The 15,018-nt window shown below is 39.7% G+C and overlaps 1 protein-coding gene across 11 annotated transcripts in view; it reads left to right on the top strand.

The window, feature by feature from the left end:
- The window catches only part of RABGAP1L (RAB GTPase activating protein 1 like), a 753,664-nt gene that overhangs the window by 645,356 nt on the left and 93,290 nt on the right, over nt 1-15,018 (top strand). Inside the window, exons 1-3 of one of the 11 annotated variants that reach the window (XM_019425374.2) lie at nt 818-989; nt 1,972-2,181; nt 3,360-4,110. The exons of 7 other annotated variants lie outside the window; for them this stretch is intronic. In XM_019425374.2, the coding sequence (XP_019280919.1) occupies nt 4,000-4,110 (111 nt within the window). In that variant the 5' untranslated portion in view covers nt 818-989; nt 1,972-2,181; nt 3,360-3,999. Of the gene's footprint in view, nt 1-817; nt 990-1,971; nt 2,182-3,359; nt 4,111-15,018 lie in introns of those variants that run through there. 3 more of the 11 variants (XM_053909263.1, XM_053909261.1, XM_053909264.1) reach the window with 3 other exon arrangements.

Here is a 15,018-nt window from a genome sequence, read left to right as displayed (position 1 = left end):
TTATAGCCACTCTTGTGAGATGAGATAATTTTTTAATGATGTGCTATCGGTTCTTAGTGTATTTGCCTTGGGCTTGAACATGACTGCCATTGTAAAGATACTTTGCTTTGCCGCATTGGGGGAGAACACAAATTAAAAAAAAAAAAAGTTCGCATCTTATTCAGGCTTTTCTTGATTTTTGTTTTGGCTGTACCTAAATTTGACACATGAGAACAGATGTTCTCTGAAGGCCAGGAGTGGTTTATTAAACTCCTAGTCATTCAGTGTGATCCAGGTATGTGTTTGCTGAAAAGTAATAATCCTAGAAGAATGGCTGTAGAACAAAATCAGCTACCAGAGTAAAATCTTTCTATCTAAAATCTAAAATGGCACTTAAAAATCACTAAAGATATTTTATTCATTAACATTTTCTTATTTTAATGAGATCTGGAGAGGCTTTTGAAAATTACTTTGTAGCCAGTTTGGTCTGTAAACTGAAAGACTGTAAGGAATAATTAATAAAAAGTAAAACAGCTGTCATCGAATACTCTTCATAGGCAAAAGGCTTGATGTAGAAAATCCAAAGTAGGGTACAAAGTAGACTGCATTTGTTGGGACATATAATAGCAACCCCAGGGGGACTTCCTTAACATCTGGGCTTAATGTTACCTTTTGTTTTTTATTCTGATAGAGATGAAAAAGGTATTTCCACCTTCAAATCCCCAAATAAGCCTATTTAGTGGAGGGAAATTGGATACTTAGCTTTGGACTGTTTCTGAGCGCACAAACCTCTGATCTAGTCCATCCCTCTCAATTTACATGACCATGAGGAAATGGAAACCTAGGGAGGTTGAAGGACTTACCCTGGGACAGGCAGCTAGCTAGTTCCTGCTTGAACTGGCGACTATCTATTGGTTACCGCTAACGCCGCGTTTTCTGCCGCCGGCTGGGTATGCAACCCCGTCCTGGTAAATTGTAGCAGCGAATGGTGCTACACCCCTTGATCTCAGGTAATCCCCCCCCCCCTGCCCCACGCCTTTTCTCAGGGGAGCTGCGCGGTGCGAAGTAGAGGATTGCAGACTACCCTGGGAGATCCGTGGGATCAATTCACGGGGTTGCCCTGGGGGGATGCGAGGGGGGGGGGTGGGGCAAGAGGCAAGAGAGTACGAAAGACGTCTTGCAAGGGAGTAAAGGACTGTAAACATGACTGTAACATGGTCCCTGAAATTTTGAGGCTGGAGTATCCCAAGAGAAAATGTCTTAGGAAGAGAAGCCAGTTCTAAGACAGGTTTTTAAATCATCAGTTTTCAAAAAGTATGCTTTGTGTTGGGACCACACATACACAATCAGTTGTGAGAGGAAAGAAACGTTGGTATTTTCCCTGCTTGGATTCCAAAAGTCAGGTATGGAGGACAGTTTTAAGGGTGAAAAAAAATGAAGGGTGCTAGTCTAACCTAGGGAACCCTTGCTCTAGAAAATGCATGCATTGTGGCTTTGATAGAGGACCTTTTAGATTTGGAAATGAAATGTTAATAATTCCAGTGACTGTGGGTAATTAGAACAGTCTTTTGAAGGTAATAAATTTGAAGCTTTAAAAAATACCTCTTTACCTGAGAATCTGTGTGGAATTCTAAAAGGACTGAATTATTTAAAGTCGTTAGCTTCTGTTTATGTAGTTTTAAAACTATCTTTACAGCCTTTGATTATGTTTCTGAAATTGTTTTTGTACTTTTACAGCCCTGATCCCTTAAATGTTTTATGAGTTTAATATACAGCACCTAACTATTTGGTATTGTTTTTCTGGTCCTTTTTTTTTTTTTCCTCCAGTTAGGAGTGTTCTTAACCTAGAAGATTACCTATTGTTACACTGAATTGCTCTCCCGGGGTGCATAGGCACTGCTCGAAAGCGGTTATAATGCTCGTTTGGCCCTGGGCGGTTGCCAGCAGGGAGTAAGGCATGATGGGAAGTAGTTTCTTTACCTTCCACAACAGGTGTCTTTGTCAGTGCACCTTATCCAGGTATCAGTGTGGAAGCACTGAGTCACTGTAGCACAGAAAAATAGGAAAGCAAGAGGAATTCCTTTCACATCTAGAAAACGGTGCTGCAAGATAAATCTGAAACCTTCTGGTGCTAGTGAATGCACGAAGAGGTTCACAGTGACTTTTACAGCACTTCTGAAAGGATAAAAAGGAATTTAAAAGGTATGAACTGCCCGGATGCCTTATAAAACCTGGTCTCTTGATTATCATTTAATTTTTACCTGGTTAGTCAGCGTTAAGGTAAATGTGCCGGGAAACTTTTTAACATAAACAGAGCTTGAAAGACAAAGCTGCATTGGAGGAAAAAAATGAAGTAAAAATGCTTTACCGGCTCCAACAAGGGTCAAGCACAGTTTGAAGCTGTTTTAATCTTGGAGATTTATTGAAAGTCTTGCGTTTTCTATTAAAATAAGCTTCTTAGACTTCTGTTTCCTAGCAATAAGGTGTTTTTCCCCTTCTGCCTGTGTGTGCGCGCGCGTGCAAGTGTGAGTGTATTTAATCTAGAATGCTATAGCAATTGCAAAAGTCTCCTAATCATATTTAAATGGAACAAGATGCTATTTAAGTAATCATATTAATCTAGGTGAAGATACTTCAGGAAAATAAGGGAAAATAGACACCATGAATCTCATCCCACGTTTTGTGTGTCTTCTGAAAAGCAAACAATTCAACAACATAACAATGCTAAATTAGGACTAAAAATTCCAACCAGTAGCTCTGTTTGATTAGAGACAAACATTGCCAAATTGATTTTTAGCAAACAGTATTTCTCCTGGTATTGCAATGTCATCATCTATAAATAGCAGAGTAGATAATAGCTTAATTAGACATTTTGGCAAAACAACTTTTGGAGGAGCTTTATCTCCCCCCCCCCCCCTTTTTATTTGCTTACTACTTTTTCCATGGAATCAGCCTACGCTGTACTTCCTGGTAATGTAGGGAACCTTGTAATGATGATTTTGGGCAGCTTTGGGATTTTTCATCAGGGCATATGGAGGTTCATATTTACGGTCTCCAACTGGAAAACACTTCTGGTAGCTAAGCCACCACCAGTTCACCACTATCTGCTAACAGGGTAATTAAAAAAAAACAACAACAGCCTCTAAGTTTAAAAATAAAACAGGAGAACTTTTATCTATGGGAGAAAAACAATACGTTTTTAGAAATGAGACCTTTGTGTTGCTTTGTGAATAACAACAGAAAACAAAGTTCCCCAAATCAGGAATTCTATTTAAAATATTTGCGTGTTTTTTAGTGGGAGAAGGGGAAATGATTTTCAACTGATACTGCAGTCCATTTCATTTTTATATTTAGGTGCTTCTTTTTTTTTTTTTTAACAGAAATAATCAGAGGGGGAAAAGACTCTCTTTTTTTCATACTTCAGGAGATAATTTTTAACTGCACCAAGAATTCTATGAATTCTGAAAAACTAAAGGTTGCCGTCTGTTTATTTTCTGTGAATGTGAAAAAATAAGCCATAAGAAAATCCACTTCTCCTCCAAGAAGAAGACTCTTGATATAAATGATACTGAAGTAAGAAGATAAACTTTAAAAGTTTCTAATTACCAAGGACGTAGCATAAATCAGTTTGGGGGTCCTTTTGTTTTATTGTTTTTGCAATAGGATATTTCCAGTTAGAAACTTTTCATTTCTCTTTTTGAAGTTTAAAGAAGATTTCCCAAAAGTGAACTTTCCAGCTGCTGTGTTAAGAACACAGAAGGTGTTTATAGCATTTACTTCCTCCACAGATAAGAGGACCTCCCTTAGTTTTCTACAGGGGGTGAGCTGCCAAAGAAGCCTGTGATAGCAGCTGGGTTTTTTTTTCATATTTCTTTTTTTCCTCGTGGATTTTTGATACTCCACCCCTTCAGACTCAGGTGGGTGTGGGCATTGGCACTGAGCTGCAGTAGGATTTTTCCCTGGATAGTCTGGTCTGGAGCTGGGGTAGCAGCTGCCGCTGTGGAAAGGCCAGCTGGCAAGATGATGGAAGAGATCTCCATTATGGTAGCCTATGACGCCCATGTTTTCAGCCAGCTGCACGACGAAGACTTCCTCACTAGTCTCGTGGCCATCAGCAAGCCCAGATCGATGGTAGGTGGTCCCTTGCACGTGGCTCTGGAGCTGTTTTCCTCTTTTCTAACATGTACTCCTGGAGCAACTCAGGCATCACTTCCTGGGAATTAGAATAGAAGTATTGCTGTTGGCTTTGAGTTCAGGCTACAGACAGGTCTACAGGTTTTTAATGATTTATTTACATCACCAAACACTATATGTTAGTAGTGCATTGAAAGTGACTTAGGAGTCATACCTAACCTAACCTCACCTAACCTAAGTTAATGCTTTCATATATGGTGAGGGTGAGAAGAGTTTTATAGTACCAAATATCACCCCGCCTCATGCGTTTGCCTTGTATGCGTGTCTGTGATGACAGATGTAGGTGAAGGTCACCTGCATTTACACACATATGATTCAGTCTTTGAAGTAGAACAATTTTACGTGTGGGCTATAACATCAACACAAAATTAAGTGATCTAAAAGCCAGATAACTTTCAAAATGTTTACATTATTATGAAGAACTATTATGAAAATAGCTTCTAGTATAATTTTAGTTTGGATTTAATATTGGTAAATTTTTAAAACAATTCTCCAAGCGTCTTGGTGCACATGTCCTCGCATAATAGGAAAATGAAGTTCTTGCAAATGTTTGTTGTTTCTTCTATGTAGATGTCATATCATGGCTCTCGAGTTTAAGACAGTAGTGAAGCATACCTTTTATACTAACTTGCCTAATTCTTGCCATAGTAACCTCTTATTCATTATATTTGATAGTACTCATCACAGACAACAGGACGAAAGACTATATCGTAACCATTATCTTGTTAGTATGAAACCCTGATTCTCTATTTTAAGGCACAGGAACCTTAAACACACGATGGCAATTTTTTCAAACAATGAAATTGCAATGAAAACATAAAGGGGACTCTCAAAGGTAGATTTTAAAAGACTTAAGGGTTACATTAATTAGATGTAGTCTACTGCCATTGTTCAGATGCTGATTTGAACAAACTATAAAAAAAATCTATAATTGACCACCAATTAAATATTTAATGATATTAAGAGGATTATTCATTTTATGCGATAATGATAGTACAATTATGTTAAAAATGGTAACTTTGAGATACGTATTAAGATAATTATAGATGAAGTATCTGCAAAGGTTCAAAAATATTTATGATTCAGTAGAGGGGTTGGTGATGTGGATGAAGTTATATGAACTTACAGAACTGTGTTGGTAACTGTTGAAACTGAGAGAGGAGTAATAGGGATTCATTATACTCTCTCCACTTTTGTAGAATTTTTTTTAAAGTCGGCCCCATGCCCCCCCGTGGGTCTTGAGCTCACAACTTTGAGATCAAGAAGTTGCATGCTGTACTGACTGAGCCAGCCAGGCGCCCCAGTAGATGTTTTATAGATGCAGTGGATGTTTTTATTTTTCCTTTTTTTAAATTTTATTTATTTAGGTGATCTCTACACCCAACATGGGGCTCAAACTCATGACCATGAGATGAAGAGTTGAACACTCTTCCTCCTGAGCCAGCCAGGGACCCCGGTAGATGCAGTTTAAAAGTCAGCTGGCCTGGGGTGCCTGGGTGGCTCAGCCAGTAAAGCGTGTCCAACTCTTGCTTTCAGCTCAGGTCATGATCTCACAGCTCCGTGGGATTGAACCCTGCGTTGGACTCTGTGCTGTCAGCATGGAGCCTGCTTGGGATTCTCTCTCTCCCTCTCTCTCTCCTCCTTCCTCACTCGGGTGTGCTTGCTCTCTCTCTCTCTCTCTCTCTCTCTCTCTCTCTCAAATAAATAAACAAACTTAAAGTCAGCTGGACCAAAAAAAATAGCAAAGCCAAACAAATTCTACATAATATACTTATATAAGTGTTCATTGATACAGAAACATCTAGCCTTTTGCATTCTTGTCTTATGTTTAAAAAAATTTTTTTTTACATTTATTCACTTTTGAGAGATAGAGTGTAAGCTGGGGGAGGGGCAGAGAGAGAAGGAGACACAGAATCCAAAGCAGGCTCCAGGCTCTCAGCTGTCAGCACAGAGCCTGACGCGGGGCTCAGACCCACCAACCATGAGATCACGACCTGAGCCGAAGTTGGACACTTAACTGACTGAGCCACCCAGGCATCCCTTAACTTCTATTTTATAATTATATATGTTATGTGGATATTATTGCCAACCCTTGGTTAACCACAATATTTTATCAAGTCAGGAGAGAGTCTGTCAGTGGTTATGGATAAGCTCTTAACTTCATTTTAGCCATTAATTTCACAATATTTCACCATGAAGACTTATCCAAAGAATTCAGAATTCATTTCATTTCTTTTTGATCATCCTGTTAAGATCCTCTTAAGGTGTCTGTGCAGCCTTAAAAAAAAAGAAGAATAAAAAACAGAGATGTAAAGTGGCACAATCTAGAGGACAAAGGAGGCTGAGGAGAGAGGCAGTGACTGAGTCCTAGGGAGCATCTTACACTCAGTGAGTGTAGGACATCGTGCTGTGTGTGTTGTGCATGTGGTCATATGCACATGTGAGGAGACACAGAGAGAAAATGAGCTAATTAATATTTATGTGCTCACTGGGAAACACTCTTCCATTTGTAGATCAGATGAATATTCAATATATTGATATAGGTTATGCCTTGATGCAACTTCAGCTCCCCCAACGCACATTTCTACTCCTAATCCTGGAGCATATTTGGTATGAAATTTGGTTACTAACGTGGAAAGCCTCAGAGGTATGATAAAGGCACAAAATACTGCTCTGTATTCAACTTTTAAATAATATTGATGTTGGGGTGTTGAACTTAATTATACAACTTTCTGGAGATATTTAGTTTTCTTTATCAGAATTGAAATTTTAAAAGAATTGACTGGTACCATCTTTTGAAAGTGATATTTGGTTTTGGTTCATGTGGAAAAGTCATATTAAAATTGTGCTAAGGTGAAATATTTACCACTTACTTTTGATTCTGTATTCCATTCTTTGCTTTGTCCGAGATGAACCGTTTAAATTGTATGAAAGGGATAAATACTCAGATTTTCTACAGTATAAAATAAATTACTTCTCAATCTGATTTATTACTGCACTATGAAGCAAATTACGTTCTTGCTACCATATAAAATCTTTTGGGTGTAGGTTGACTATTACAAAAGATATTTAGAAGCTTTCTTAGTACAGGATTAATTAAATGTTTTTCTGTAATTGGACTTTGTTTCATAATGGAAGCTAGCTTGATTCCTCAAATGGTTAAAAAAAAAAAAAAGAAAAATAAAGAAAGAAAAAAACCATTAAGCATGGTGGTTTTGGTGTGGACACTGAATCATTTCTTGTTTATAAGTAGCCCTGTGGCTTTCTGGCATTTTTGGTGGAGACTTGTGGTAAAAAATACAAGCTATTATGCATACAAGACTAAAAGAAAACTTGACTAAACAATACTTAACTGTTACTACATGTGATGTATTCAGTTTTTTTCCTATTTTATTTGTTTGCGGCTAGTTATGTACCACTAAATTGATTTCAGAAATGTTTCAAGCTACACTTAGAAAAACATGGTTATAGCCTATTGATCCTTTAAAAATGAACCATAATGCAGGGGTGCCTGGGTGGCTCAGTCAGCTAAGCATCCGACTTTGGCTCAGGTCATGATCTCATGGTTCATGGGTTTGAGCCCCACATTGGGCTCTGTGCTGACAGCTCAGAGCCTGGAGCCTGCTTCCATTCCGATTCTGTGTCGCCCTCTCTTCCCCTCCCCTGCTCCCACTCTGTCTCTCGAAAATAAATGAATGTTAAAAAAAATTTTTTTAAATAAACAATAATGCAAGCAAATCACAAATCCCTTTATACAGCTCCTTTTAGACAATCACAGGTAAGAAAAAAGGATAAGGAAGCCAAGCATAACTCCTCTTGTCCCCCAGATTCCTTTCTTTCATTTATATTCCATCTCTCTCCTCCTCCCTTTCTCCCTCTCATTCCCTCTTCTCTCTCTCTGCCTCCCCACCCCACCCCCCACAATAAGAAATGACCTGGGCCTCTGACTGGCTCACTTGGTAGAGCAGCTGACTCTTGACCTTGGTTGGGGTCATGAGTTCGAGCCCCATGTTGGGTGTAGACGTTACTTTAAAAAAAATTACCTAGGCCAGTGTTGTATTTACGAAGATAAACTAAACAAAAGCTTAGAGTCTCCACTAGAAAAACCTAAGAACTTTTAAATTACAGCAAAAACAAGTTGGTGTGTAAGGTGAAAATCCAGGATAATCAAAATGGCTCCTGAAACATTTAGAAAGGTGCCTCATTGAACATAGTATTCCAGCCTTCCTTTAAATCTAAAAGATTATTTTTTCTTTAGTTGTTCATTGGCTGAAATTAACTGGCTTGCATTTTGAGACAAAGTTGTACCTTCCCCCCCTTCTCCCTCCAACATATATATCTTTAAATTCCAGAGTGGTGCTCACACCAGGAATAATAAACATATGAGGGAGGCAGTCTCTGAAGTTGTCCTCAGTCAGGGCCTTCTGTGCCAGAGAGGAATGGCCAGCATTCCTCTTTACTGCCTCCACCATTTCCAGTTATCTCTGTAGCTGCCTGGCGTAAATAAGGGAAAAAGAGCACACCTGTTACATTTATTATACATTCCAAAGGAAGATTTGAATATGTCTTTGAATTCAAAACATATGATTTAAACAGTGAACAAGCCTAATAACCAATGCATAGTTTCTGTCAAGCTTGACTTTCAGGTTAAGTGTTAATTTATATTCTGAATTATTTTAACTTTTTAATCTATACAGGGATTACCAAAGGAATATTGCCTTCTGACGTATGTTAGGGCAGTATGTAGTGTTAACCAACATTTTTGGGTTATTGCAATGAGCTGGTATAAATAGAGTATCCCTTCCTCCAAAGACCTCACAGTCAAGTAAATGAGAGAAACTAAATATTTATGGGAGTGACAACTTGGCTATTATAGGGTAGAACAATGTAGAGAATAACCACCACTGATTGAGCAGTGTGGAAGAAGCCTTCAAAAGGGACTGGGGGCACTTAAGTCAGGCTTTGAAAGCTGACCAGGTGCTTGCCAACTGGTGGAAGAGGGTAGGACCTTTCTGAGCAGGGGGAACGGCTTGTGCAAAGGCTCAAGGGTTAACTGCTTTGGGGGCTTTTTAAGTTACACAGTGTCCAATTGAAGTTTTAGATCTGCTACTTATTCATAAATTACTTAAATTCTCTAAACTTCAGTTTCTTCATCTGAAAAATGAGGGACATAGTAGTACCACTTCGTTGGATTAGTGTAAGCATTAAATGAGCATTTGTACGTATTTAGCCCAGTGAATGCCCTTACTGATTGTCTCCCTTCTAACAAGGAAAGGGCTGTTCAAACTGGGGAAGGCTTGAAGGAAAGAGTGGGCTGAATAGATAAGGCGCCATAGCAATGTGGAATGAGGAGGTGGGTGGACAGGATAAGGTGGATTCTTTGGGTTACCCTGGTGAATTGTTTAATTAGGGAATCACTATCAGGATATCAGTCCTACAGGAATCTTGAAGCCTTCTGCCTTGAAGACGGTACAAAGGATCTTAGGTGTGAGCCTTAGGGTGGTGGGAAGGCAACGTAGAATCAACAGGAGGGATTTATATGAGCCAAACCATCTGCTGAGTAGATGTATCCGGTATTGCACAATACTCTGTTGGTAATGGACTGACAGGGGCCATGCTGCCTGTGGAAAAAAATTTTAAAGGGCATTACAACAGTGCAGGTAAAAAGCTGACAAGTGTCTAGTCTTAGACAATGGCAGTGTGATAAAGAAATTAGTCCACACATGTTGGTTGGTTCTTGCAATAGATACATACAGTAATACTACTTAGGAAGAAGCAGCTGATCTATTTGAGAAGAGTAAATTATGGAGGTAAGTTGAAAATTACTATAAGCTCCTCACCTTATAGAACTGGAATTTTTGTTGTTGTGTTGACTTGAATGGGCAAGTTTGATATCAAGAATGTAATGGAGAAAGGGCGGCCTGGCTTCACCATGTTCCACTTCTAGAAATTCGAGGTCACATGTCACCGTAAGAGGCTTGGTGTTCAGTGGTAGAACTGTCCATTAACACAAACCACTTACCCAGGCTAACACATGTCTGCGCTCTGTTACCACTAGATAGATATATGTTCTTAACTGGCAGATACCAAAATAGCAGCACTGTGCCAGCAAAGGAAGGGAGCTCCTTCAGGGAGCTACGGTTTATCTGATCTATAAATGGGAGATGAGGGTAGGCATTCTGAAATCACTTTCTCCTTACTGGGTTGGCACACCAATTTAATCTGGCGTGCCAAATTAGAAAAAAAAAAATTTCAGAGCAGTTCCATGTGCCAGAGATGGGTAAAACAATGAAATCAATATTGCTTCTAAATCTTCACTGCATATACATTTCAAATCTTGACTGGAGCAAAACATAAAGCCAATTAATTCCTCCATATTCTTAAAACAATGTTAGTATCTGAACGTTTTCTGTTCTCCATTGTTATTTAGCATGTGCACGTTTTGGTGGTATTTCATCAATTTCAGTTCAGTAGCAGGAGCCAAATTTTCCCTCATTTGGTTATCAGTTCTGATACGAGTTAAGGTTCTTACAGTTGCAAGTAGTAAAATCTTGAGCTGTCTTCAACAGGAAAGGGAACTTCTCATGCAGACACCAGAGTGTGTCCCTTTAAACACAAGCAACAGAGGTGCGGCCAGGCAGCTGAGCTGGCACCGGACCCCCACTGGCAAGCACGCTCCCTGTCTCTTGCCATCTAATTAACTTCTCTCTTGGCCTCTCCTTTATTTATCTCTCTCTCTACCCGCTTTCTGCTTCTTCATTCCCAAGAAATATGGCTGCCATTCAGCATCCAGATTTACAGTTCTGTCATATGCAGAGAGTTAAGTTGCTACCCCTAAATCACAAGTCCAGATTCCTCAGAGACAGTCTGCCTGAGTAGTGTTGGGTGAGGTGACACAAAATAGAGTAGAGCCTGTGGGTGCAGACTCGGGAGCCAAACTGACTGGGTCAAATCCCACCTCACCGCCAACTAGCTCACTGACTTTTGGCAGATTACACGACCTCTCTGAGCTTCATTTTTCTCATCTGTTAAATTATAGGATTAAATCAGTTCATGCAAGTAAAGCACTTGAGAATAGCTATCACATAGTAAGAGACATATGTACGTTAGTTGGTATTATTCCAAACTGATTTCTCTTAAAAAAATTTTTTTTTCAATGTTTATTTATTTGTCAGAGACAGAGACAGAGCACGAACAGGGGGAGAGCAGAGAGAGAGACATAGACTCCAAAGCAGGCTCCAGGCTCTGAGCTGTCAACACAGAGCCCGATGTGGGGCTTGAACCCACGAACCATGGCCTGAGCCGAAGTCAGATGCTTAACTGACTGAGCCTCCCAGGCAACCCCAAACAGATTTCTTTTTAAAAAATCTTGAAATAGGAGATTAACTTTTAGTAGACTTTATAACTAAATTCATCGTCCAAAAATTAGTGTTTATTTTTATTTTTGAGAGATTGTGCAAGCAGGGGAGGGGTTGAGGGAGAGGGGGACAGGAAATCCAAAGTGGGCTCAGTGCTGACAGGAGAGAGCCCAATGCGGGGCTTGAACTCCTGAACCATGAGATCATGACTATAGCTGAAATCAGACGCTTAACCAACTGAACCACCCAGGCATCCCTATTTAGGTTGTTTGGGTAATAAATATGAAATTGAACCAGCTTCTGTAACAATAATTAGAACTTTTCTGCATTTAATCCTGTTTTAGATGTTGAAAAATAATCTTTCTATACTGGCCTGGGGGTGATGTTGATTTGTAAGTCAATTCAAAACAATTTTTTGGAAGATGTTATAGAAACAGTTATAGAAGTCTGTTATAGAAACAGACATAGGGGCGCCTGGGCAGCTCAGTCAGTTGAGCGTCCGACTTTGGCTCAGGTCATGATCTCACAGCTCGTGGGTTCGAGCCCTGCATCGGGCTCTGTGCTGATGGCTCAGAGCCTGGAGCCTGCTTCCGATTCTGTGTCTCCCTCTCACTCTGCCCCTCGCCTGCTCACACACACACTCACTCTCTCTCTCTCAAAAATAAATAATAAACATAAAAAAATTTTTAAAAAAAAGACATAAAACATAATACATTAAATTTTTTCTCTCTGTCTTGTAAGTCCTAACTTGTCCACAGTGGTTGAAAAGTCTTACTCTAGGTTTTTTGTTTGTTTTTAGCATCCATGTTTGTATTCAATATAATAATCAATCAAAAATATTCATTGATCTGCTACTGTGTGCTATGCTATATTTTTAAGCCCTGCGAGCGAGGTGTGAACACAAAAGACATATCCGTTGTGAATCTTATACTATTTTGGGGAGAAGTCAGAAAGAAATATTAGCTAATGATATCACTTATCAGCTATGATCAGTATTATGCACAGACTTAAAATGAAGTGATACTGTCAAAAGGGATTCATTGGAGGCTTTATTTTGGGTAGTCAATGAGGGCTTCAGTGGTTCATTTGAGATATGAATGGCATCCTTGGGAAAATTAGGAAAGAGTATCCCAGGCAGAGAAAAGCTCTGAAAAAAGGCCCAAATTGGTAGAGTTTGATATATTAGCTAAACAGGAAGGTCAGTGTGGGATCACAGTGTGGAAAGAGCACCAGGGGCCAGGGGCAGACAGTGGTAAGAAATGTGGTTGGGGAAGAAGTTGGGAACCGGGCTATGATGTAGGACTTCTAAGTCAGAAGGAAGAGTTCAGGTTTTATTCCTTATTTGATGTCCTTGTATTTTAAAAATCTAACAAATCAGATTTTACATCTTGTTTAACAGGAATTTAAAATGATGATTAAATTATTGGAGAAGCCAATATTATATCAAAAACTTACCACTGTGCTCAAACTCAATATGAAATTGTAGCATTCAGACTCAATGCCAGGACTACAAGCTGGCTTACAAACAGGATTTGCAACAAAACAAAGCAACACTAACACCGGAGCCCTGATTATTATACTGCCCACAATAGGATTCCTGGCAGGCTGAAATACTGAAGAAGCCCTCTTAAATCTGACACAGTCAGGACTGTAGTCAGTTCATAGAAGAAGTTGGCTCAGGGGATGAAGCATAAAAAAACAGTACATACTAACCTAAACATTTATTTTAACTTAAAACATCAGTATATATTCATAATCCATTTTAGTACAGGAAACTTAATGCCCTTTCTTAGAATAGGAATTCTGAAATACATAATGCTAATTAGTTTTCTTTTTTTAGATTAAAAAAAATTTTTTTTAACATTTACTCATTTTTGAGAGACAGAGAAAGACAGAACATGAGTAGGGGAGGGGCAGAAGGAGACACAAAGCCCGACGCGGAACTCAAACTCACGAGCCGTGAGATCATGACCTGAGCCAAAATCAGATGCTTAACCAACTGAGCCACCCAGGTGCCCCTCTAGTTTGTTTTCTTTTCTTTTCTTTTTTTTTTTTTAACTTTTTTTTTAACATTTATTTATTTTTGAGACAGAGAGCATGAACGGGGGAGGGTCAGAGAGAGGGAGACACAGAATCCGAAACAGGCTCCAGGCTCCGAGCTGTCAGCACAGAGCCCGACGCGGGGCTTGAACTCACGGACCGTGAGATCATGACCTGAGCCGAAGTTGGCTGCTCAACCGACTGAGCCACCCAGGCGCCCCTCTAGTTTGTTTTCTTAAGAGAACAACAAATTTAAAAACTTATGAAGCAATCTAATGCAAACTTTGTAGAGGTTTTGTTTTTGTTTTGTTTTACAACTTTTTACATCTTTTTTTTTTTTTTAAGTTTATTTTGAGAGAGCATGTGTACGAGTGAGCAGGGGAGAGGCGGAGATTGAGGGAAAGAAGCTCAAACAGGCTCCGCACTGTCAGCACAGAGCCCCACGAGCAGCTCCATCTCATGAACCATGAGCCACCCGGGTGCCCTGCAATTAACTCTTTAAAAAAATTTTTTTAATGTTTATTCACTTTTGAGAGAGAGAGAGAGAGAGAAGGAACAAGCTGGGGAGGGGCAGAGAGAGAGGGAGACACAGAATCCGAAGCAGGTGCTAGGCTCTGAGCTGTCAGCACACAGCTTGACACAGGGCTCAAACCGACGAACCGTGAGATCATGATCTGAGCCACAGTCAGAAGCTTAACCAACTAAGCCACCCAGGCCCCCTAACTCTTTTTTAAACATAAACTCAGCTGTGGTCTACTCACCACAAGAGTTAAGCATGCCCAGTGTATACAATTTCTTTATGAAGGGAACAGAGAGCATTAGTTAATCAGGCAAAAATTTTCAAGAGCACACATCATGCACAACAAACACAACAAGCAGCTATGAATCCTGTTGCACATCCCAGTAAGCATTTCTATTTCCTTTGGGAGTCTTTAGATGGCTAGGGTGTGGTTGATCTTGGCCGAGCACAGCGGATATAGCCGAGTTTACTTAGTTTCTGGACCCAGGTTTGGTTAGACCTGTTCCATACCTCTCGTTATTTTTGGAATCAATAGGCAATCTGGAGCATGTCCTTCTCTTGACAGAGTTTAGAAATTCCCAGAAGGGTCAGTGGAAACATCAGATGCCTCTTAAAGGCCTCAATTCAGAGCCAGCACACTGATTTATATCCATGTTCCATTGGCTGAAACAAATCAGGAGGTCACTTCCAACATGGTGGGGCAGAAAGTATATACCATCATGGAGGCTGGAGGATGGGGAAGTGACTATTTGCCAAACAGCCATCTACCACATATGTAATAACTGACCCTTCATGTGTTCATCATAGTTGGGTTAGCTATCTAAAATATATAAACACCGTGTTTCTCAATAACATACATCATTTATATTCACACAAACCATACATCTCCCAATTTGTCATCAGAAAATAACATTTACTCAGAAATAC

Source organism: Panthera pardus, unplaced genomic scaffold, assembly GCF_024362965.1.
Source record: "Panthera pardus isolate Hobbes unplaced genomic scaffold, ASM2436296v1 HiC_scaffold_21, whole genome shotgun sequence".
NCBI classification, from domain to species: Eukaryota; Metazoa; Chordata; class Mammalia; order Carnivora; family Felidae; genus Panthera; species Panthera pardus.
This window is presented reverse-complemented; position numbering and strand designations above follow the sequence as displayed.